Consider the following 19,990-nt stretch of genomic DNA (forward strand, 5'->3'; position numbering starts at 1 on the left):
ACCGCTGGACATTGGACGTACCCTCTTCGGCAATTTCGCATCTCGCAACGATCAGTTGGCATTGCATAGGCGGCGGTTCTTTTGGGGACCGCCCTGCAGAGATAATAAGGTAGAATGCACACCGAAAAAGGCTAAACCCTCAGGCACGTTGACGTCGTGTGATCGCTTGGCCCTCCCCTATTTGGGGGCTACCGTGGAGGTTATGCCATGCAGAAACTTTCCGCCTAGCATTAACGAGTCCTAATGCCCGATTGTCTGAAAATTAAGCCTCGATAACGAGTCCTAATGCCCGACTGTCTGAAAATTTAGCCTCGATGAGCACTATCGGGGTTAACGGTGGCCTGTTAATATCATATCGAGGAGACTAGTGCCGTGCGAGGTACGGCGGCCAATCTGGTATCCACAAAAAGCTGCCCCATTGTTGTCTTGATGAGTGCCACGTGTCGAAGGATAGACCGACGAGTAGTGGAAGCATGGGTCATTTAGACAACGACATCGATGGCGACGATGGACCCGGCCCCAATCGGAGATAACCTGCCCCACTAAAGCGTCGGCTGCACACCCATGCACTTCAGTAATAGGGGTTGTCAACGGCGTGGCTTACTGGTCCAGACGCCCCGCCTCTACCCCTCCACCTGCGCGTACTTTTGCCTGATTTCATTGTATTTTTTCTTCAGCAAGTGCCACAGATGCTGCAACTCAGCCAGTTCGCGGCGGTCCTGGGCCATTTCTGCCTGGTACCGCTTGAAGGTGGTCTTATCGCGCAAATATGTCCCCAGCGACTCCCACTTGGCGTTGAACACGGCGATCGATAACCCTTGGTGATGGTTTTTCAGCACCCAGGTGCGAGTGTTGATGCCGTGGGCGTAATAGCCGTAATAGGCGTTCATCGGCGGTAATAACAACACATCGACCGCCAAGTCCCCGGGAATGGGGAAGCGAAGAATCTCCAGCATCTCGGCTGTGTCCTCCTCGTCAGGCTTACTGTTTTCAGCCTTATTCCCCTCGGGGGCAGTCTCGCTTGTGCCGTCCAGACGGCGACGTTTATTGCCGTGGTTGAACGTTTGCAACGGCGCTAATCCCTTCCAGTTCTCGTTCCACTCCAGCAAGTCCAAGTCACCGGTGAACAAACCCAAATGAGCCAATACACAGAGGATATTAGAGTCATCGGTAAAAATACCGCCAGCGCCACCCCAGGCATCGCGATTAGTGGCGTTAGCATCAAGCTCCACTTTGAAAAGCTCTAAGAACCGTTGGGGGATCTTGATGGTCAACGTATAGTTGATATACGCCGGAGGCAAAGGAGGGATCATTGGGATATACTGGACAAGCCCGTAGTTCAGCTTAAGCTTTTCCACGTAGTTGTGTTTCATTTCCAACAACCGTTCAAAGTCTTCCTCGCGAAGCCCCGGTAACTGAGACATCTGAAGCGTCCCCCACGTGGTGGTGGGATTGTAGATGATGGTACCAAGGTAAGTACGAGTAGGCTGGATTTCCTTAGCCATCTGTTTCACAAGACCAGTATTAAGCGTGATCGGAGCCTTTCTTTTGGGTTTGGACGCCACTACGGGAAGTTCAGGCAGCGCTGACTTAGCCGTCGTCGTCGTGACCACTTGCGACGTGTGAGTAATTTGTGGAGGAGGCGGTAATACGTCGACTGGTTGCGGTGTGGGTGTGTGATAAACTGGCTCGGGGACGGGAGTGTGGTGATATGACTGGGACACAGCCACTTCGCTGGCAGTCTCGGTGGCCGTTTCGGTAGCCGTTTCATTAGCCGTTTCATTAGCCGTTTCATTAGCGGTTTCATTAGCCGTTTCGTAAACGGTATCGTTGATAGTCTCATTATGACCCTCAGTAACCGTGTAATTGATAGTCTCGTTGGCGGTATCATTGGCGGTCTCGTTAACAGTCTCGTTGGCGGTTTCGTTGACGGTATCGTTAATCGTGGTATCATTAAGGGTCTCGTTGGCCGTTTCGTTGACTGTGTCAGTCGCCTCCTTAGTGTCCTTCACCATCTCGTTCACCATTTCGTTGATCGATGCGTTTGTCGACTGAACTGTCAGTCCTGTTCTCGGTGGCTCAGATACACTGTTTTCCGCTGGTTCGGCCTTAACTTGCGCGGCGACACCGTCGGGCGACGCCTCGCGAATTTGAGGAGAACCTGCCTCTTGCGAAGATTCTCTGGTAGCAGCATTTTTAATCACGTAAATGTGGCTGCCTTGATGGATATGAGGCACCAGAGAATCGCCGTCGTCGGCGGAGGGACGGTGGGGGTGATGGTGGTGGTAGTGGCGCCCCAGCCCCGAGTCAGGCGGCGTTGTCGACGCGTCGCCGGTGTCGTTACCACCCTGAGTGGTGGTACCAACGGGCGATTGGGGCGACTGTGAGGTCTCAGGCGCCGGCGCCGGCGAGTCGTTGTCGGGGTTTGGGGTCAGCATTGATGGGGGACGTTTTTCGTGCGGCTCACAAATTGGCCGTCGACGGACATCGATGACGTCATCGATTCACTCGATGTCTAAAAATGGGGGAGGCTTGATGGCCACAATGATCTGGCTTTCTTTCAGTACTATCAGGGAATGTTTCCAATTAAAGATTAGTCTTGGCTCATTAAAGCAATGCCAAGGGCAACAGAGTTTTAATGAGTCATCTAGTCATCTACTGAACCAGCTTGAGCAATTAATATGGAAATGCTTGGTCAATTTTATGGGAAAAGCTTGGGCCTTCCCTGACGCAAGAGAACCCTCAATACGATACCCCAATTCGGAGCTGTCGGCACGTGAACGCCAATGATATAAGCAATATTCCGGCACAGCTCAACATCTCGGAAAAATCTCATGCTTGCCGAGGCGGCGATGGAAAAAATACGGACGTGGGTCGCGATGGTATCTCGTGATTGCCGCAAACACGAAGGTGACACCCAGGTCCCAGATGACACAGAAGTGACAAAATGGTTTACAAATTTAACCCCTTCGTATAACAAGAGTCGTCATCACCGTCACTAGCCAAGCTGTAGTCATTTATTTAAAAATGTAGCGTATTTATTCCTTCCTCCAGAACAAAGAAATTCCTTTGGGCTAGAACGCTGTTCCCCTCGACGCAACCGTGCTTCTCGCAAAAATTAGCGAGAGATAATGTAACTCCGGAACAACGAGAAATTTTAAACACAAGGAGTTATACCCCCAAAAAAAGATTGGCACGGCGGTCAGGATTTCTCAGTCAAACTCTATGGTTCTACAACGAGAGGGTGGGGGATCATCTCGCTTAGGTGACGCAATCTCGAAACCAATCGCCACCTTTATCTCGAGAATGTATTAGAGGTGTAAATCAAAGTGACTGGTGGTAGTTTCGGAATTGTAGCACTAGTCAGTTTAGCGAAAGGCAACTTGAATTAGTCCGAGTGCAATATGACACAGCTGTGTGGGTGAGGCAGGTTGCTGAAAATTTCAAGGCGTAGGCAAGTAAAAATTGGCGGAGGTGACATTATTTTTTTGGCAGGTCGCTACAGCTGATTACGTCAGGTTACGATTACGATACGGGATAAGTTTTCCATGTGTTTTTTGTGTTATTGACGTTAGGTAGGGGCGTTAATTAGGTCGGGCACAGCGCTGGCAGTGGCGGTAAAACTGCGAGTGCAGCTCAAACGTGACCTGGCACTCCCGGCAGCGAATAGCACCCGTATCGGCGTTGCGGGACGACGTGTGGACTTGGCGCAAGTGGCTTTTGAGAAGCTTTTCCCGGGAGAAGCTGCCAAACCGCAGACACTTGCGAGCCGAGTTGTAGTAGGGACACAGGAACCGTCTAATTTTGGTAGCTTTCGGCAGCACCAGCACCGTCTGTTCGTGTGACGGCACTGCCGGCAGCGACTCCCGGCGGCGATCCAACGCGGCAAATTGGTGCAAGATCGCCTGCCACAGAATCGGGTGGAAGCTGGGATCACGAGCCAACGCCTGAGCCAGCTCGGGAGAGGCGTCGGTGTGACGCATCGCCTCTAAGTGTGCCGGAGTGAAGATGGCAAACATGCGTGGAGTGTGCTTAAACGGAATCGGCGGCGGCTTCACCCCACTGACAGCGCACGCCTGGCTGAGACTGAAGTAGTGTGTCAACACTATGGGAGTAAGCATGGCTCGAGTACGAGCAACGATGTCAACGCCATCGGTGTCGGGAACCATATCGCACACTTGGTGGTAGAAACGGTTCAAATCGTGTTGGGCAAGAGACACGAGGTGGGGGTCGGCGTGGGGGATTACGGCGAATCCACGGGCAGTATCCATTGCCAACTGGTGAAATTGGTCCGGCGGAAGCGGCTCAAGTGCTACTGGAGGCACTAAGACAGGAGCGTCGGCTCCTGGTTGCGAGGGACTGGTTAATGGCAGCGGGAGCCAAGCAGCAATAGTAGAAGGTTGAGGTGGCGGGTTGGGCGACACCAGGCCCGTTCGCGGCAACAGCCGCATGTAGAGCTGGGGTCGGTATTGAAAAGGTCCGTCTCGTCGTACCAGGGGCAATGGTAGCCGCGGGAGAGTGTCGATCCCAGGAATGATTTGGGTAATGGGGGGAAGTTTTGGAGGCGACAGCCGGTCGTAAGTGGAAGGTACTGTAGACAGCATCATCATAAGTTAAAATTTAGAAGTCAAGAGCTTTCTGAGACGGGGTGATCCGGATATTTAAGCGAATCGGCACCAGCTCTATCGGCATCGCCCCGCCGTGGCACGATAATGCGAGGGGCTGCAAAGTTTGGGCTGCGATCAACCCAAGAGCCGGTGACCTCGCCCCAAGAAATATACTCTTGGCAATCTAGCACCCGTCAGCCGACCACCATTGGCATAGTTTGCGACAATGTCCCTGCTGTATGGGTAAACGCATCATGCACCCGAAGATGCATAGATCGTGCCCACACACTAAAATTGTGATTGTGACGTATTTATCAAGCAAGTCGAGGCCTGGCGCCCTCGGCATTTGCTGGCAACCTCCCCGATAACATGGGGCAATATGGTAAAAGACTCCTACCAGTGGGGCAACACTGGTCTGGCCACATCACTAAGGCGGGCTGCCTCCCCCAACTTTGAGGGCAATCGTGCCAGCAATGGCGAGGGTTGGGGGCAGCGCCAGTGCGGGTGGGGGCGATCGGTTTTTGCGAAGCAGGTGAGACGCACACCAGGGGCCCATGGGTCGAAACCGACGCACGTTCGGGGGTTGTGCCGAGCTGCCGGGGAGACAAATCCAAGGAATAACCGCGCCCACCTTGGCAGCAGCTGCCTATTTTGGTGGTAAACTGTTGCGGAAGGCGGTGTTGGCCGATGCCGAGACAGCCTTGCGGCTGACTAAACCGGTGGCGGGGAGTGGCTGAGTGCCAATTCCCTTGGCTTCCAGACTGACTAATTAGTCATACTTTGACTGAGCTAATGATTATGATCACCGGAAACGGCTGATTTTCATTAATTTGCCACCCCTTGGTGATTTACGGTGTGTTGCCTGCTCGTGCCTGTGTGACACCGGAGACACACGGGCATACTGCCTCTCCGCAGCATGGGTCGGCGGGAACCTTTTGCCGAAGCGGTAGGGGGGCCTGGGCTTAGCGAAGCTTCCACGCCTGGTGGGAAGCCAAGCATCTTGTGGCCTTAGTCTAATAATACATTTCTCAGCGCCGGAAAAAGCAACAGATGAGGCATTATGACCCGCACAATCGGGACAGTTATTGCGAACGTTGCTTGAACTAAACAAGAATGAGGGCTATACGTTTGATTAATCTGATGTGTAAAATTTTTTTTGTCATTATCCCGGGTATCCTAACCTAAAATTTGCAGTCCAAGTCGTACTTCAACTTGCCGTTGCTGTCGAACACACCCCAGTGCTTTTCGACGTCGTTGATGCCCGATTCATCGGGCTTCCAGGCTTCATCTTGGGCTTCGAACACGGCGACGTTGACACCGTAGGCACGCATGGCGCAGATACCTTGTTGCCAGAAGTCCTTGGCGTTGTCGACACCAGGGTACGAGTCGCCAAAGTTGGAACCGTCCGAGGGCCAGCCGGTTTCACCCACCCAGAAGTCGATGTCGGTGGAACCCTTGACGTTTTGGATGGTTTGCAAAGCTTGCATGATGTCGTCGAAGAACGAGTAGGTCGAGTTTTGCTTGGTTTGACCTTGCCAGTACGAGAAGGCGTTAGCGTAGACGACGTCGGCTTCCTTAAGGGCAGGGTACGACCAGCCGTCAACAATCACGTTCCACGAGTCGACGGTACCGACGGGGATGCCCAGGTACAGCTCGCCGTTCTTGTCCTTGATGTCCTTGACCAAGTCACGGATCTCGGAGATACGGTTGGCAAGGTCTTGGGGTTCCATGTCCTTACGGTAGAGAGCTTCCGAACCAACGAGGAAAGTCTTGATGGTGCCCTTAGAAAGTTTAGGCAAGTAGGTCTTGAGGGCGTTCTTTTCCGCCTCAAAGTGGGCGTCGTCGTTGGGCCAGATACCCAACATCAACTGGAAGCCCAGGTCCTCGGCGGCGGGGCCCAAGTTCTGAAGGGTGTTGCAGTCGGAGACGGCGTAGGTCTTGACGATCTTGGAGTAAGGCGACAATCTCTTGAAGTCGTCTTCGAATTCTTGCACCGTCTTACAGTTGCCAGCGTTGTCCTTGACACCAAGGTTGAACGCCAAGTCACCCAAGGCCGAGACCGAGGCGACCGAAGCAGCGAGGGCAGTGAGAAGAGTGGTGGGCAACATGGTGGAAGGTTGTTTGCTCGTGGACTCGGTTTGTTATGAAGAAAATTGTCGCCCACCTTTTCCAGTGGCACTGTGTGCAGGTCAAGGCGCAGTGATTACGTCATCGAGTTACCACTTTCAGGCATCGGATGAACACCAGCGATACCCTGCTCTAAATTTCAACCAAATCATAGTAGGATCGCTTTAGATCATCAACGAAGGTATTGGTAGTGATAGTCATTTCTCTGCCATCCAAGTCTATTGTTATGTTTTTGGCTCACAGTGGTCCGATTTCTCATGCATGCAAGAAAAGGTCTCGAACCGTGTCTAAACGATTGAAGCAGTAAACCACCAGCATCGGAGATCGGCACCAGCGGATAGGGGCTAGAATGGTCTAGAGGAAGTCTATAATCAAAGCGAATTTCCATATAAATTGATAGAAGAATGTACTGGGGCCACGGGGGCTGCGATGAGCTCGGCCATCGATCGTTTATCAGTGGATGCGTTTTTTAGTGTTGATGTTGCCAATTATAGCTGGGTTCGGTTGCGAGTTGCCGGGGGTCATTTCGGGGTTGAGGTAAACATCACGTGATCACCCCCCACATCAACTTTGCGGTGAGATGTCCCTAGTAAACACACCAACAATCTTAGTAGGAAGTGAAGGTCTATTTGTAACTTGGTAAATACCGAGGGCTTCATTGATAACATGGTGACTTTATAATGTCTCAATTGTGGTGGAAATGTACCATCGTTCACCTCTAGTGTTGATTACTATCTATTGGCTCTCTAGTCTGAAAGGAGTGTCCCACATCATTGTTGGTGACTGAGTAGAGATTTGCCGACTTCCCATTTTGCACTACCGACTCTCTGCACCAAAATTCGTTTACGGCAAGGACATCGACGGATCATTGGAGCTTGCTCGCTCGTATACGGAAAGTAGCAAGGTTTGGAGTAGAGCGTTATCCCTCAGGAGATCCGATTTGAGATCTGATTCAAGTGGTTTACTCTACAAGTTTCGCTGAGCAAGGTTTGTTAGCACACCAAAGGCAGGTGTCACCCAGATATTCCGGATATTGTGGGTTCCTCAATCCTATGCTCATTTCATGACAGCAGTGTTATTGCTGCTTACCTAAGTGCTGAGGAAGGTAAGCCAAGGTTGCAATTAAATCGATGTACATTCTAGGCTGTCTGACTCATTATTAGTATCACCGTTAACGCCATCGTTGCCTCTCAAGCATTTAATATCGTGCTCGTTCCTCCGACTCAAAGAATATGCTGATCGAGATTAGTTTGAAGTCTCTCTTAGCATTGATCTATGGTATCCCATTGAAGATCTCGTTTAAACAGGTTCTATGATGATATTGGCGTCTATATACTCTCTTCACCAGCCATGGTCGAACAACATGCTCACCGACTCCCCGTTGTGGATACGACGAATGGCTTCGGCAAACACTCTCAGCACGTCCAACACTTCGAAGTTGGCCCCAGGTTGCAAAGGAGTCAGGTTGGTGGTCACAAGCTTATCGATGGCCGAGTGCTCAATACGACGAATAGCTTCACCAGAGAAGATACCGTGAGCCACAAGAGCGTAGATCTGTTTCGCCCCTTGGTCCTTCAAAAGCTTAGCCGCTTGAGTAATGGTATAGGCGGTATCGACAAGATCATCGACAAGCACGCACACTTTGTCCTTGACGTCACCCACCAACATCGTCGTCGCCACCACCTTAGGGTTGGAATCAGGGGTACCTTCAGCGCCAGTACCGTACTTAGCCCGGCGTTCCTTGTGGATCAAAGCGAAGGGGCAGCCAAGGGCATCGGCGACAGCAATGGCCCGCTTGGCCCCACCAGAGTCCGGCAGCACAATCACGCACTGGTGGTAGTTGGGGATGTGCTCAATGATCCAGTTCTTGAACAACGGCTTCAGGTGCAAGTTGTCGACACAGATATCGAAGTAGCCTTGGAACTGAGGGTCGTGCAAGTCCATGGTGATGACGCGGTCAGCCCCGGCTCTGGTGAGCAAGTTGGCGATGAGAGTACCGTTTTGAGCGATCCACTGCTTGTAGCCCAGCTCGGTACGGCCAGCAGCGTCGGTAGTGGCGATGTTCTTCAGCAGACCCTTGATCGGGTTAGGGGCGCTAATCTTAGTCGTAGAGTCGGTTCTCTTGGGAGTCATGGGCGCCAGTAGGTCACCGGGAGCCGGAGTCAGGGCTCTGGTGGGTGGTCTCAGCTCAAAGTTGAACGTAGTCTTCTTCGGAGCCCCAGTAAGCGCCGCAAGGTGGGGGATATCCGGTTGTCTCGAATAAGGGAAGAGCGGTAATACGGCGGTCACCCGCTTGGCAGAGGCGGTTTTACACGCCAGCAACATGATGAGCAACTCGATCAAGTTGTCGTTGACGTGGCCGCAGCCCAGCTGGACGATAAACACGTCCTTTTCCCGCACCGACTCCTTGATCTCGATCAGGGTCTCGCCGTTGGCAAACTTGGTCAGGAGCACCTCGCCTTTGTTGGTGGTGAGGTGGCGGCATATCAGCTTGGTGAGTTCGGGATGCAGCGACCCGCTGAGCACTACCACGTCTCTCATCGGGGTATGTATGGGGGCGATAGGTAGCTGGTGGGAGTGACGAGTGAGATGTGGAGAAAATATGAGATGAGATGAGCGAGCACCGGGGTAGGGTGATCTTGGGTATAAACAATTGAGATGTCACAGAAGTGCTATGCTAATAGATAATTGGATGAGATCAAATGGTGGTAGTTAATATCGTGAATTTTGGCAATTTTGAGATGGTTGTGGTGGCACTCATGGTATTGGAGGGAACGTGGGCTCGCAGTTATGGGCCCGGGGAACCCAGTAGAGGACATCCATGAACTAACGTACAGCTCTCGAACAGTGCTAGTTTCCTGCCTACTCTTCTTGGTATGAGCACGTAATGTTATATTAATTTGGGTACCCAGTTACTTTTTAATTTAAAGCAAGACTCTTGGACAACCTTCGACGTTTTAGATTCCTAAGGATCGTAAATTCAACTTCATAGAGACACTTTGCCAGCGCGATTGTGTCACGACATGATTGGAATGAGGAATTATCTAATGCTTTAATTGATACTCCTTCTACATCATCTTGTTAGAGGTGACATTAAGTCGTTAATCATACACGGATATCTATAAGAGTCTATGGCGTCTCCTTAGGCGTCGGGGTCACCAAACACCCCCCAGTACTGCTCGACGCCATTGGTGCCGCCGGCCTTCCAGTAGTCATTATACATGGTGAACGCCAACACGTCCAGCCCCATGGTGCTGATGATCAGTTGGAGCGCCGTCTTTTGGTTCTCCACCAGCGGCACCGCCAGCCCGTAGTTTCCCCCCTTAGTGGGCCACCCGGTCTCGGTGATCATGATCTGCTTGTTATTATTGCAGATCCCCGCTAATTCTTGTGCTTGTTGCTTAAGCCAAGGGCCCAGGTTCTCAGGGAGTACCCCACCGTCCCAGTATGGGTGACAGTTGACGGCAATGTAGTCACTGAGACCACAGAGACCAGGGTTGTTTTTCACCGCCACCAATGTGTCTACCGACACCACCGCCCCGTTATACTGGGGAGCATTGGCCTTTAACCAATCTCTCGCCGTCGATAACGCAGCGCTGATGTCTCCCACGGTCGCCTGGCCTTCATTAACCCGCTCGTTGCCAATGGCAATGGTGTGTACCGCCAGCCACCCTCGGTTCAGAGTCTTGACGGCGTTAGCAATGTCATTAAGCCCGCCCTGGACCAGAGCGGTGTCCAAGTTCCACACCCCGAGGAAAAGTTGTTGCGAAGACCCCATCAGAGCCAACACGTTTTCGATCCCCGAGCAGTCGGTCAGGTAGAGACGGATGAGGTCGAACCCTTGGAGCTTTTTGATGTCGCTGGCCACTTCCTGCAGCAGCTTACACTGGCCCGATTTACGGTAGGGCGAGTACGACATCCCCTTGGAACCCTGAGCGTACTGAGCGTTCTGGCCACCGGGAGTAGCCCCCGTGGGCACCGCCAGTTGTGAGCTATCGCCCACCGAGTACCAGCCAGGCACTTCCCCCGCCAGCACGGCGGCGACGTCATCGGGGCTGCCACTGGCTTTACCCAGGCCACCGGTACCACCGTAACCGGACCCTTGCTTACCGCCTAAATCATTAGTAGGCGAAGCACCGGAGTTAGACGCTGAGGAAGAGCCCTGGTTGCCACCTTGGGCAGGGTCTGACAGCGATTGAGGCGCCTGCGATTGCTGCTGATACAGCGAGGTCGCCGGGGCCGCTTGCAAGTTCAGCAGCGGCTGAGGCTGGCTCAGTTGCGGCTGCGGTTGTGGCAGCGACGAAGGGGTAGACAGCGGCGAGTCGCCATCGAGGCCGAAAAAGCCACTGAGGTCGTCGAAAAGATGGTCAAAGAACTTCACTGACGACGAGGTGGGTGCCGCCACCGGCGCAGCAGCAACAGCAGCAACAGCGGGCTGAGTCAGCGCTGGCTGGGTCAGAGCTGGAGCAAACACCTGGATTGCCGGATTAGTGGTAGCAGCGGCCACGGGAGCCGGAGCCGGCGCCGTCGTCTTGGGCAGGAACAAGTTAGCGAAGAAACCTTTCGTCGTTGGCGGCTGAGTGGCTGCTGCTGTTGGCTGAGCGTACTCGACGATAGTGGTGGTTGGCAGGATCGCCGCCGCGGGTGCCGCCGCCGCTGGGGCCTGAGCAGCCTGAGGAGTAGTAGCTTTATTGGTGGCGGGCAGCGACGAAAAGAGACCCTCAATGCCGCTGAGCAAGTTCAGAAAGAAGGCACGTTTGGCGATATCGACGTCGCCGGCGTGGCGGTCGATGGGGAGCGCGTCCACCAGGGCTAATAGACCAGCTACCAGCACCAAGTAGATTTTCGGTTGCATCAGATGAGAGACGTCGGAAAAGACACCGGGAAAAAAAGATGGCGTCGAACGGTGACCGGTAACGAGATATATAGTGCCGTTCTCAGCCCCAACTGTGCCCCCCACCGCAGGCTGCAAATCCTCTTGACATTGCCCGATTAGGCAGGTGGCTCGCTTTAAGGCGGTTGCGGGTGTCAGTGGTCACCGGCCATCACTACCAGGAATAAGCAAAATTTTGCAGATATTATTGATTGGATGAAAGCCTAGAGCTAGCAGTATCTTTAAACTGTGAATTGTATGGTTTTTGGGGTGGTGGTTTGAGGTTTAGTAAACGAGGTGTGACTGGAGAATGTGTCAAAAGCATCGATGACGGTGGCGAGCCCGGGGAACTGACGCGCGGGTGCATTGTTGCAATCCGCATTGGGCAAGTGGGAAAAGGAAGATTATATCCAAATTTCTTCCCCACGCCCCACCGCTCGGGTCGGGTCAGACACTCGGCTTAGGCGTGGATGATTGCCGATCCGATACCGAAACATCACCCTTTCGGAGCCCCCCTGGCGAGGAACACCCCCTTCAACCGCCCTAGTATAGCCTTCACCGTGTCAATGTCCCACCGTTTCACACTTTCACACGCTCGACTCGGTTACCGCTCCGGGGAGCCAAGCACTACCCCACCACTTGGCACGACGGTGTCTTCCTCGAGAGCTCATCGCGGTGGTGGGGGGGCAAACGGTGGTGGGGTAGGGGACCACCAGTTGGCAACCTTTACTGTAGTGGGAAGTGTTCGGTGCGGCGCGTGGGTGGGGTCACGACACTACAGGCCAATCGTGCATGCTTAGCGATGTGCAACACAGGCCACCCACCGTTGCGAAACGATGAATTTTACAAAGTTGTTCAGTTGGAATTTTTTACTGGTGGGTTTGGTTATGGTGACGGTGACCATTGGCGAAAAATTTTAACCAGTTAAGGTTGACTGATACGATCGCCCGATTAGGCTAATTAGCGGATCGCTTACGTACTGCCTACCTCATCGGTTGGGGTTCGGGCTGGGGCTCGCAATTCTAACAGGTTGCGATGATAACTCCGGTAATTGATACGGCCTGATCCCTCACCGCAAAGTTAGTGAGTGGTGTAATTTCACGTTTGACTGGGTATCCCATCTCTTTACCATTACCTAATTCAGACTATCGTAACATCGTTATATTTCTCGACTTTTTCTCGACAACCCTTTTCGGTTGCCACCTTGGTAGGAGATAAGAAATGATCGCCATCAAAGACAGAAATCGAACGAATCGGTAATTAAACCCAGATGGTCTCATGGGGCTCCTCCGAGCGCAAGACGCCGCTGCAAGGTGGGTGATTGCAGATCTTGCGCTCAGTCACGAGAACCAACCCCCCACTTATTGCCGTTTTCGGCAATCGACCCCAGACTGAGAAAGTTTGTGACCGATCACAGGCCCCATGAGGTCATCGGGAGAGGGTACCTGATAGCCGTTTCTCCCTCGTTGCTTTCCCAGGTGCCTGCCCCCCGCATTTAGTTGCCACCCCCTGTGGGTTTTCTTTTTGCTGGTGTCGGTTACAATACTTCTTTCAGGCCTCGAGATGGTATTCAGACAGAAAGTCAAAAAAAAAAAAAAGGCTGTTAATTTATTAGTTGCTAGTTTGGGAATATCTCAAGCTTCGCCTCGTTGTAGAAGGTGGGCTAGATACCGCTAGTAAAGGGCAAAAGCCCGTCACTCGCTGTCCGTTTTAAACGAATTTCGTATTCCCTTAAAGATCCAATGATAATCAGCATGCATCTAGGCAAACCACTTGATCAAGTAGTAGAAAAGAATCACCATCAACACCACACACCCCCAAAATAACCACTTGTCCTGGCGAGCGCGTCGTTCGATGGTCCGAATAGTGCCCTGAGACACCCCCAACGTCACTAACCCGTCCTCGAACTTTTGCTGCAATTTCTGTAACGTTTCATTCTGGCCAACAATGTCCTCCAATGCCTGTTGGCCCATCTCTAATATGTGATCAAGCTGTTGGTTTCCCCGAGATAACAGGTTCCGCTCGTTATATAACCCTTCCTGGTAGCTCATTTGTTGTTGCTGTTGCTGTTGTTGTTGTTGGAATGCCAGCGCCAGATCGGTGGGCTCATAGGGGTTATCACTCGCCTGTCGGCGACCGAAAAGCTCTTGCTTGCTCGACTCATGGATCTGCTCTTCTCGCTGGCTTCGAAGCAGATCAAACTTGTCGGTATACTCTTGTAATTCCTGATTGAACTTGACTAATCGAGCCCGATGCTTTTCTTGAGCAGCAGCATCGCTGTGGTTGTTTACCAAGTCGGTGTACTCCTTAATGGTTTTGCGAAACGAGATGAGGGTGGTCGAGATCAGACCTTGGAGCAGGAGTGGCAGTGTCAGCAAGTTCAGCTCGAACGTGGCAAGGTCCTTGGTGAGTTGCTGGGTCTGTTTCAACCCATGGTTGTAAAGGGAGTTCATGACGTGGCGCGCGCACTGACGCGAAAATGTCTATTTTGGCGTGGTGGGTGGTACCGACAAAATGCAGTGATATTAGACGAAGCCGGTGATAACCACCAAACGAGATGATATATGGAGTATCGACTATGCTATGAATGTTATTTTAGTTCTATTTGTAGATCTTTAATCCTATCGTTTCATATAAACTACTCATTGCATGTATTCCACAGAATCATTCATCCGATCTGGCATCAATAGATTTTGAATACTGCATAATCATTCACAAAACAGCCTAAGTATATAGCGCTGAGAACTCGGCTTAAAACTCCGTTGAGCTTATAAACCGACAATTGATCATAACGCTGGAATAATAAGATCACATTCACTCATTCAGCTCAAATGCTGCAAACGAATCACTTTTGAAATGTGCAGCAAAGGCGATTGAACTGTACTCGACTGTTTTATCGTAGTTTTTTCAATTTCCGCGTAATGGTGACGTTCAACCGAAGAACCGAATAAATGCTAAAAGCAAGGCAAACGTACCCGAAGTCACACCAATCAACCACTGCATCACTTGAGTCTTCACCAGTTTAATCTGCATTTGCAAATTAGCGATTTCCTCGTCAATACGCGTGGTGGTATCTTCGATCTTAGCTTCATGAATTGATGACTCTTCCCTAATTCTCCCCTTCTCCAAATTCAAATCGAGTCTCACCCCGGCCTGTTGCTTGGTGATCTCTTCCTTTAACCGATTTTTCAAATTGGTCAAGTCAGTCCGCAACCGCTCTTGCTCCTTGAGCAACAGAGTGTATTCGCCCTTATCCATCGTTTGAAGCTCCCCCTTGAGCTTAGCAAAGTCCACCTTCTGCTGATACGCCGTCAGCAGCATCGTTTCCTTCGTCACCAAGTTGCGGGTGATCAGCAGGATGCCGTCGTTGATGGCTCGGCTCACCACTTGCACCGCCGTCTCCGCTTGCGGCTGGCTGAACCCCAGCGCCTCCATTTGCAGGACGAACTTCTTCGTATCAAATTTGGTGGTGAGACCGCGTACACCCAAAGGATAGGTGACTCGAATCGGGACTCTGGCTAGGGTTCGGGGAAACATGTGTTGATGGCAAAGGGGATTTGGTGACACTGGGTGCGAAATAGCAGGTGAGGACTGCCGCCAGTGTTACTGAAAACGGCAACCATTAGCGAGACGCCACCGAAAGAGACGGAATTGGGTATGATGACATTTGATGGTCTACACTCAATTTGCAGTTCACACAGATTGCAAAATGTTTTAGCTTAGTCTTTGCTTATAAATTAGCTTAGTCTTTGCTTATAAATATCTGAATTCTCATTGGCACTCAGCGTATTTCTCCCCACAAATCAATGATTATCATCAGAATTCAATTGTAATACTCTTCAGAATAATACTACATCAAAATGATCTCAGAGAGTACTTAACCAAACATTGTTATTTTAAACACTACTAAACACAGTTTCCACATTCTTCCTGATTTGGACTATCAATTGAGGCTCCCGCACTGGCAGCCATTAGTGGTGTATCCCTGGCAGCCGCGCTCTCATCGGACCATGTTGACGCGATCACTCCGAGGGGTATTGCGATACCAGCCTCACAGCGTGCTTGCGTGCCGTCACCGGTTATATCTGACGAAAGATAATGACCTCAACAAACTGCCGGCCGAGAAGGCGAACTTGAATGAGTCTCTGGACTCGTCTAAGGTGAAATATAACCTCCCTCCCAATTTGCCCAAAATTGAAGAGCTCAGCGATTCTCTCAACTACAAGGAGGAGCAGAGTAAGATCTTCGAACGTATCGAGCGCCAGTTTGTTGATGACACCAAGCTCAACGTGTCTGACCGTATTGCTATGGACCCTCGGCTTAAACAGTTTAAACCCAACTCTCCCGAGTACAAGGACATGATGAACACTATCCATAACGAGATCGTGCTGGGAGCTCACGAAAACCGCAAGTGGTGGGCTTTCTACGAACGGTTAAAGGGGGTTTTGGCCGGGGTATTGGCGTTGGTGGCCATTGTGTGCGGTCACCAACTCTGGATCAGATACCACGAACTCAAGAGCAAATACTACACTAACCGGTTGTACAAAGTCGATGATAACAATATACCCAATTTGAATGACGATGAGCGCAATAAGAAGCTGACGAAGAACGTGGTGGCTCAGCTTGAGTCGCAATTGCCCGCTATCGAAGCTACCGTGCAATCGAGCTCGGTACCCGGTCTCTACGTGTGTGGGGAAATTGCTGGTCGTCTTCCGGCCAGAGTTCCGTTCTTTGAAGGTAAGAAAATTCGCGATGTTGGCGCTAATGGCCAGTACTTAGTGGTGGTTGATGCCAAGGGTAAAGTGTACCAACGGCCGAATAAAACTGCCGAGTTCACCGAAGTTAATGTTCCCAAGTTATCGCTGGTGGCAGTCACTGAGGCGTTCGTGGTGGGGCTCACTACCAAGGGTCAAGTTGTCTACTATCCTCGCTCCGACGTTGCGGCCAATTTCAAAGGCGACTCCCACCGGTCGTGGACGTGGGCTGCGTCTACTAAGGACTACGCTACACTCCCCACTTCTCAATCTATTGTCCAACTTGGAGTGGGCGCTGAACACCTTTTGATGCTTGGTAAAGACCGCCAAGTGTATGTCACTTCGCTTGATAACACCACCAACTTGGGGCAATACGGGACTCCGCAAGCTCCCGAACTCGGTGTGGAAACTGATGTCACTTTGCTCAACAAGGAGCTTGTGATCCTGAACACTGGTGATCGTTCCGTGGTGCCGCGTCATTTCCGTCAAATCCTGGCGGGGGCCTACCACAATTTGGCCCTCGACACCAACGACAACGTGTGGGCTTGGGGTGACAACCAATGCGGCCAGTGTGCGATTGATGTCCTGTTCACCACCAATAAGCAGCCGGCTCCCCGTAAGATCCTCAATCGCGACGACTTGAAGCGGTTGTGTCGCAATTTCGTCGACAAGGCCTCCCGCAGTGAAGAGTTCAATGTGCGCCAGGTGGTAGCTGCGGGTAACCTGAGTTACGTCGAGGTTGACTACCGCAACCAGACATTAGTGTTGGCCTTTGGCAATGGGGTACAGGGTCAGTTGGGTACCCGCTACATGCACGTGTGCTCGCTTCCGCTTGTGATTAAGCTGTTGACCGGCTTTTCCGAATATGATGAGAAGGTGAACCGCGTTGTCCCCATCGGGGTCGACCTGTTCAGCGGTGGTGGCGACCACTGTATTGTCACCATGGGTAACACTGGGCCTCGCGATGTGCTCGTGTTTGGTGACAATGAGTTTGGCCAACTTGCCAATGGGCGCCTGGCGAAGACCACTAAGCCCCTGGCGATTCCTCTGCTTATTGAACCGAATGAAGTCAGCGACTCGCACAAGCTTGCTGAGCGTTTGGCTGATGTCAACAATTCCAAGTTGCGGATGGAGCCTGGCCAACGCATCAAGGCGTTACCCGGTTCTACCGCCATCTTCTATCAATAGACTTTGTATATAGCTCATAAATATTAAGATATCAAGCGATCAAATTATCCCAGCATGGACAACTGAGAAAAGTGGATACTCCCAATTATGGGGTTTCTCAGTGAATATGTTGGTCCGATGCTGCCGCCAAAAAAGGATCCTCTCTAAACGATAAATGTAGTGACATTTCTGTTACTGAGTTCAATGTTCTCAAGTAGTACGAGAGAATCTTTGAAAAGAGTGACAAAGCTAAAGAAGAGTAATCAGCTCACGATTGCGAGCGGCAACCGTAGCAGTGTGTATAACTCAATTGCTAGACTAACTCTATCTTTATAATCCACGAGTTCCAGAATTCCAGACTTTCAAATTGGACCTTTCACATTCATTCTCTTTCTTTTCTTTCACGATGACAAGGAGAGGTTAATCTGACATCTAAACCGGTAACGCATGGTCGAAAACTGGACTAACAATCAAGTTAGCCTCATGAAGAGTTTCAAATTGATGGTGAGCCAAGCATACGAAGATTTACATCCATCTAATTTATTCTTGCTCAGGCTTACGTACAATTTTACGTATGACGTCATCAAGGGCGTGTAGCTCAGTTGGTAGAGCGTTCGCTTAGCATGCGAAAGGTCTTGGGTTCGATTCCCAACTCGTCCATGTAATCTTTTTGCGTTTTTGATTTACTTCGAAGTTATTGAAGGTATAGAATTCATCTTCAACATTAATATTACTGAGCAAGGTTCTGGTATGGTAACTATCTACAGATTTACGGGTGTCGCACAAGTGTTCTGCCCGGTTCTTTTTGCGGATGTACCTTCCCCATTAGGCGGCAGACCCACACCAGCCGCGTAATCGAAGGACGCGGTATACGATGAGCACCATGGCCAAGACAAATTTCCAAAAGCGTGTTTCATAGTAAATTGACTCGGACCTTCGGCTTAAAATCACGACCATAATTGTTACACTTCGTAGATTACTTGTTCACGCGCGATTAATTTCAGTTACTTTGATTTCTAACTCTATTTAGTAGTCAGAGCCTCACGCGTGCCTCGAGCTCCAGTTACCCCACTTGTCGCTTGCTAGACATACCGCCAATCTTCCCCTACCAGTTCCCCCTATTTCCCACGCCATTTGCTAGCTCGGTGATGATTCCCCGCTGGTGTCGTTATGTGTCTCCCCGGGGTACGGCTGCACGTCCTGCCAGTGCGCTCACTTCTTGTCGTTCCCGCTCAATTTTCGTCGTACCCATGACCCAACTGTACGAACAGACCGTGAAGGCGCTTTCGCCTCAAGACATTTTGGCCAAGTGGTCCGACGTGACGCCGTTGTCCAAGGTGTCGGGGATCCCCCGGTCAGCTGGGCTGACGCTGTCGAAGGAGGACACCCAGCTCTTCGCGGGCCACGATGAGGAGCAGATCAAGTTGATGGAGGAGTTGTGCATCGTGTTGGACTACAACGACCAGCCGGTGGGGCTGGGCACGAAGAAGTTGTGTCACATCATGGACAATATCAACGACGGGTTGTTGCACCGGGCGTTCCTGGTGTTCTTGTTCAACGAGGACGGTAAGCTTTTGCTTCAACAACGCGCCGATGAGAAGATCACCTTCGCTAACATGTGGACCAACACCTGCTGCTCCCACCCTCTTTGTGTGCCGCAAGAGCTCGGGGTGCTGACTGGTGCCGACGATGTTAACGCGTTGGAAAACGCCGTCCAAGGTGCTAAGAACGCTGCTCAGCGCAAGTTGGAGCACGAATTGGGGATCCCCCCTCAAGAAATCCCCGTCGACATCTTCGAGTTCTTGACGAGAATCCACTACATGTCGCCGCTGGGAGACGCCACCTCGAAGTGGGGTGAACACGAAATCGACTACATCTTGATCGGTAAGGTGCCTAACAGCCTCACCATCGACGCTAACTACAACGAGGTCAGAGACTTCAAGTGGGTGTCGCAAGCGGAATTGGAACAGATGTTCCAGGACCTGAACTTGGTGTTTACCCCCTGGTTCAAGTTGATCTGCCAGAAGTTTTTGTTCCAATGGTGGAACAAGTTGGACAATTTGGCCCAATTCAAGGATGACCAGATCCACAGAATGTTGCAATGAGCACTTCCTCCTGTCTACGCTCTAGTCTACATATTCAACACACACGTCGACATGAATCTCGTATTTTATTTAAATCAACAAACGGAACTGTTTTCTTCGTCAATTAATAGTACATGTACATAATAGGTAGGCTCCCGTCATCATCGTCAAAATTACTCAGTGGTGCTAGCTTCAGGAGCCCCTTCCCCATCTACCTCCATTTTATCACCTTCAGTTGCAACCGGCTCTGACTTGTTCTCTTGAGTGGCCAGTTGAGGAGCCGAGGCACCGGTATTAGCGGATACACTTTCGGTAACGGCAGCCGAAGAAGCGTTCGCATGCGCTTCGTTTTCAACCGGGGCCGACAGTTGACGTTCT

The 19,990-nt window shown here is 51.3% G+C and overlaps 9 protein-coding genes across 9 annotated transcripts; 2 read left to right on the forward strand and 7 right to left on the reverse strand. All coding sequences in view use genetic code 12, as the record gives it.

Moving 5' to 3' along the window:
* Positions 1 to 623: 623 nt before the first annotated feature.
* On the reverse strand, positions 624 to 2,438 carry DIURU_005242 (uncharacterized protein; the record flags this gene model as incomplete). Its single annotated transcript, XM_034158203.1, has 1 exon — positions 624 to 2,438. One exon carries the CDS (start codon positions 2,436 to 2,438, stop codon positions 624 to 626), a length of 1,815 nt encoding a protein of 604 aa, XP_034009866.1.
* A 1,146-nt stretch (positions 2,439 to 3,584) lies between these two features.
* DIURU_005243 (uncharacterized protein) lies at positions 3,585 to 4,610 on the reverse strand (the record flags this gene model as incomplete). Its single annotated transcript, XM_034158204.1, has 1 exon — positions 3,585 to 4,610. The coding sequence occupies one exon, from the start codon at positions 4,608 to 4,610 to the stop codon at positions 3,585 to 3,587; it is 1,026 nt and encodes a 341-aa protein (XP_034009867.1).
* A 1,178-nt stretch (positions 4,611 to 5,788) lies between these two features.
* On the reverse strand, positions 5,789 to 6,715 carry BGL2 (glucan 1,3-beta-glucosidase; the record flags this gene model as incomplete). Its single annotated transcript, XM_034158205.1, has 1 exon — positions 5,789 to 6,715. One exon carries the CDS (start codon positions 6,713 to 6,715, stop codon positions 5,789 to 5,791), a length of 927 nt encoding a protein of 308 aa, XP_034009868.1.
* A 1,360-nt stretch (positions 6,716 to 8,075) lies between these two features.
* On the reverse strand, positions 8,076 to 9,275 carry PRS5 (ribose phosphate diphosphokinase subunit; the record flags this gene model as incomplete). Its single annotated transcript, XM_034158206.1, has 1 exon — positions 8,076 to 9,275. The coding sequence occupies one exon, from the start codon at positions 9,273 to 9,275 to the stop codon at positions 8,076 to 8,078; it is 1,200 nt and encodes a 399-aa protein (XP_034009869.1).
* Positions 9,276 to 9,876: 601 nt separating this feature from the next.
* SCW4 (Scw4p) lies at positions 9,877 to 11,589 on the reverse strand (the record flags this gene model as incomplete). The annotated part of the gene is made up of 1 exon (XM_034158207.1): positions 9,877 to 11,589. The coding sequence occupies one exon, from the start codon at positions 11,587 to 11,589 to the stop codon at positions 9,877 to 9,879; it is 1,713 nt and encodes a 570-aa protein (XP_034009870.1).
* A 1,778-nt stretch (positions 11,590 to 13,367) lies between these two features.
* DIURU_005247 (uncharacterized protein) lies at positions 13,368 to 14,060 on the reverse strand (the record flags this gene model as incomplete). The annotated part of the gene is made up of 1 exon (XM_034158208.1): positions 13,368 to 14,060. One exon carries the CDS (start codon positions 14,058 to 14,060, stop codon positions 13,368 to 13,370), a length of 693 nt encoding a protein of 230 aa, XP_034009871.1.
* A 478-nt stretch (positions 14,061 to 14,538) lies between these two features.
* Positions 14,539 to 15,144, reverse strand: DIURU_005248 (uncharacterized protein; the record flags this gene model as incomplete). Its single annotated transcript, XM_034158209.1, has 1 exon — positions 14,539 to 15,144. One exon carries the CDS (start codon positions 15,142 to 15,144, stop codon positions 14,539 to 14,541), a length of 606 nt encoding a protein of 201 aa, XP_034009872.1.
* Positions 15,145 to 15,617: 473 nt separating this feature from the next.
* Positions 15,618 to 17,549, forward strand: DIURU_005249 (uncharacterized protein; the record flags this gene model as incomplete). The annotated part of the gene is made up of 1 exon (XM_034158210.1): positions 15,618 to 17,549. The coding sequence occupies one exon, from the start codon at positions 15,618 to 15,620 to the stop codon at positions 17,547 to 17,549; it is 1,932 nt and encodes a 643-aa protein (XP_034009873.1).
* Positions 17,550 to 18,778: 1,229 nt separating this feature from the next.
* IDI1 (isopentenyl-diphosphate delta-isomerase) lies at positions 18,779 to 19,633 on the forward strand (the record flags this gene model as incomplete). Its single annotated transcript, XM_034158212.1, has 1 exon — positions 18,779 to 19,633. The coding sequence occupies one exon, from the start codon at positions 18,779 to 18,781 to the stop codon at positions 19,631 to 19,633; it is 855 nt and encodes a 284-aa protein (XP_034009874.1).
* Between the last annotated feature and the right edge of the window lie 357 nt (positions 19,634 to 19,990).

Source organism: Diutina rugosa, assembly GCF_008704595.1.
Source record: "Diutina rugosa strain CBS 613 chromosome Unknown scaffold11_size279379, whole genome shotgun sequence".
Lineage (NCBI taxonomy): Eukaryota > Fungi > Ascomycota > Pichiomycetes > Serinales > Debaryomycetaceae > Diutina > Diutina rugosa.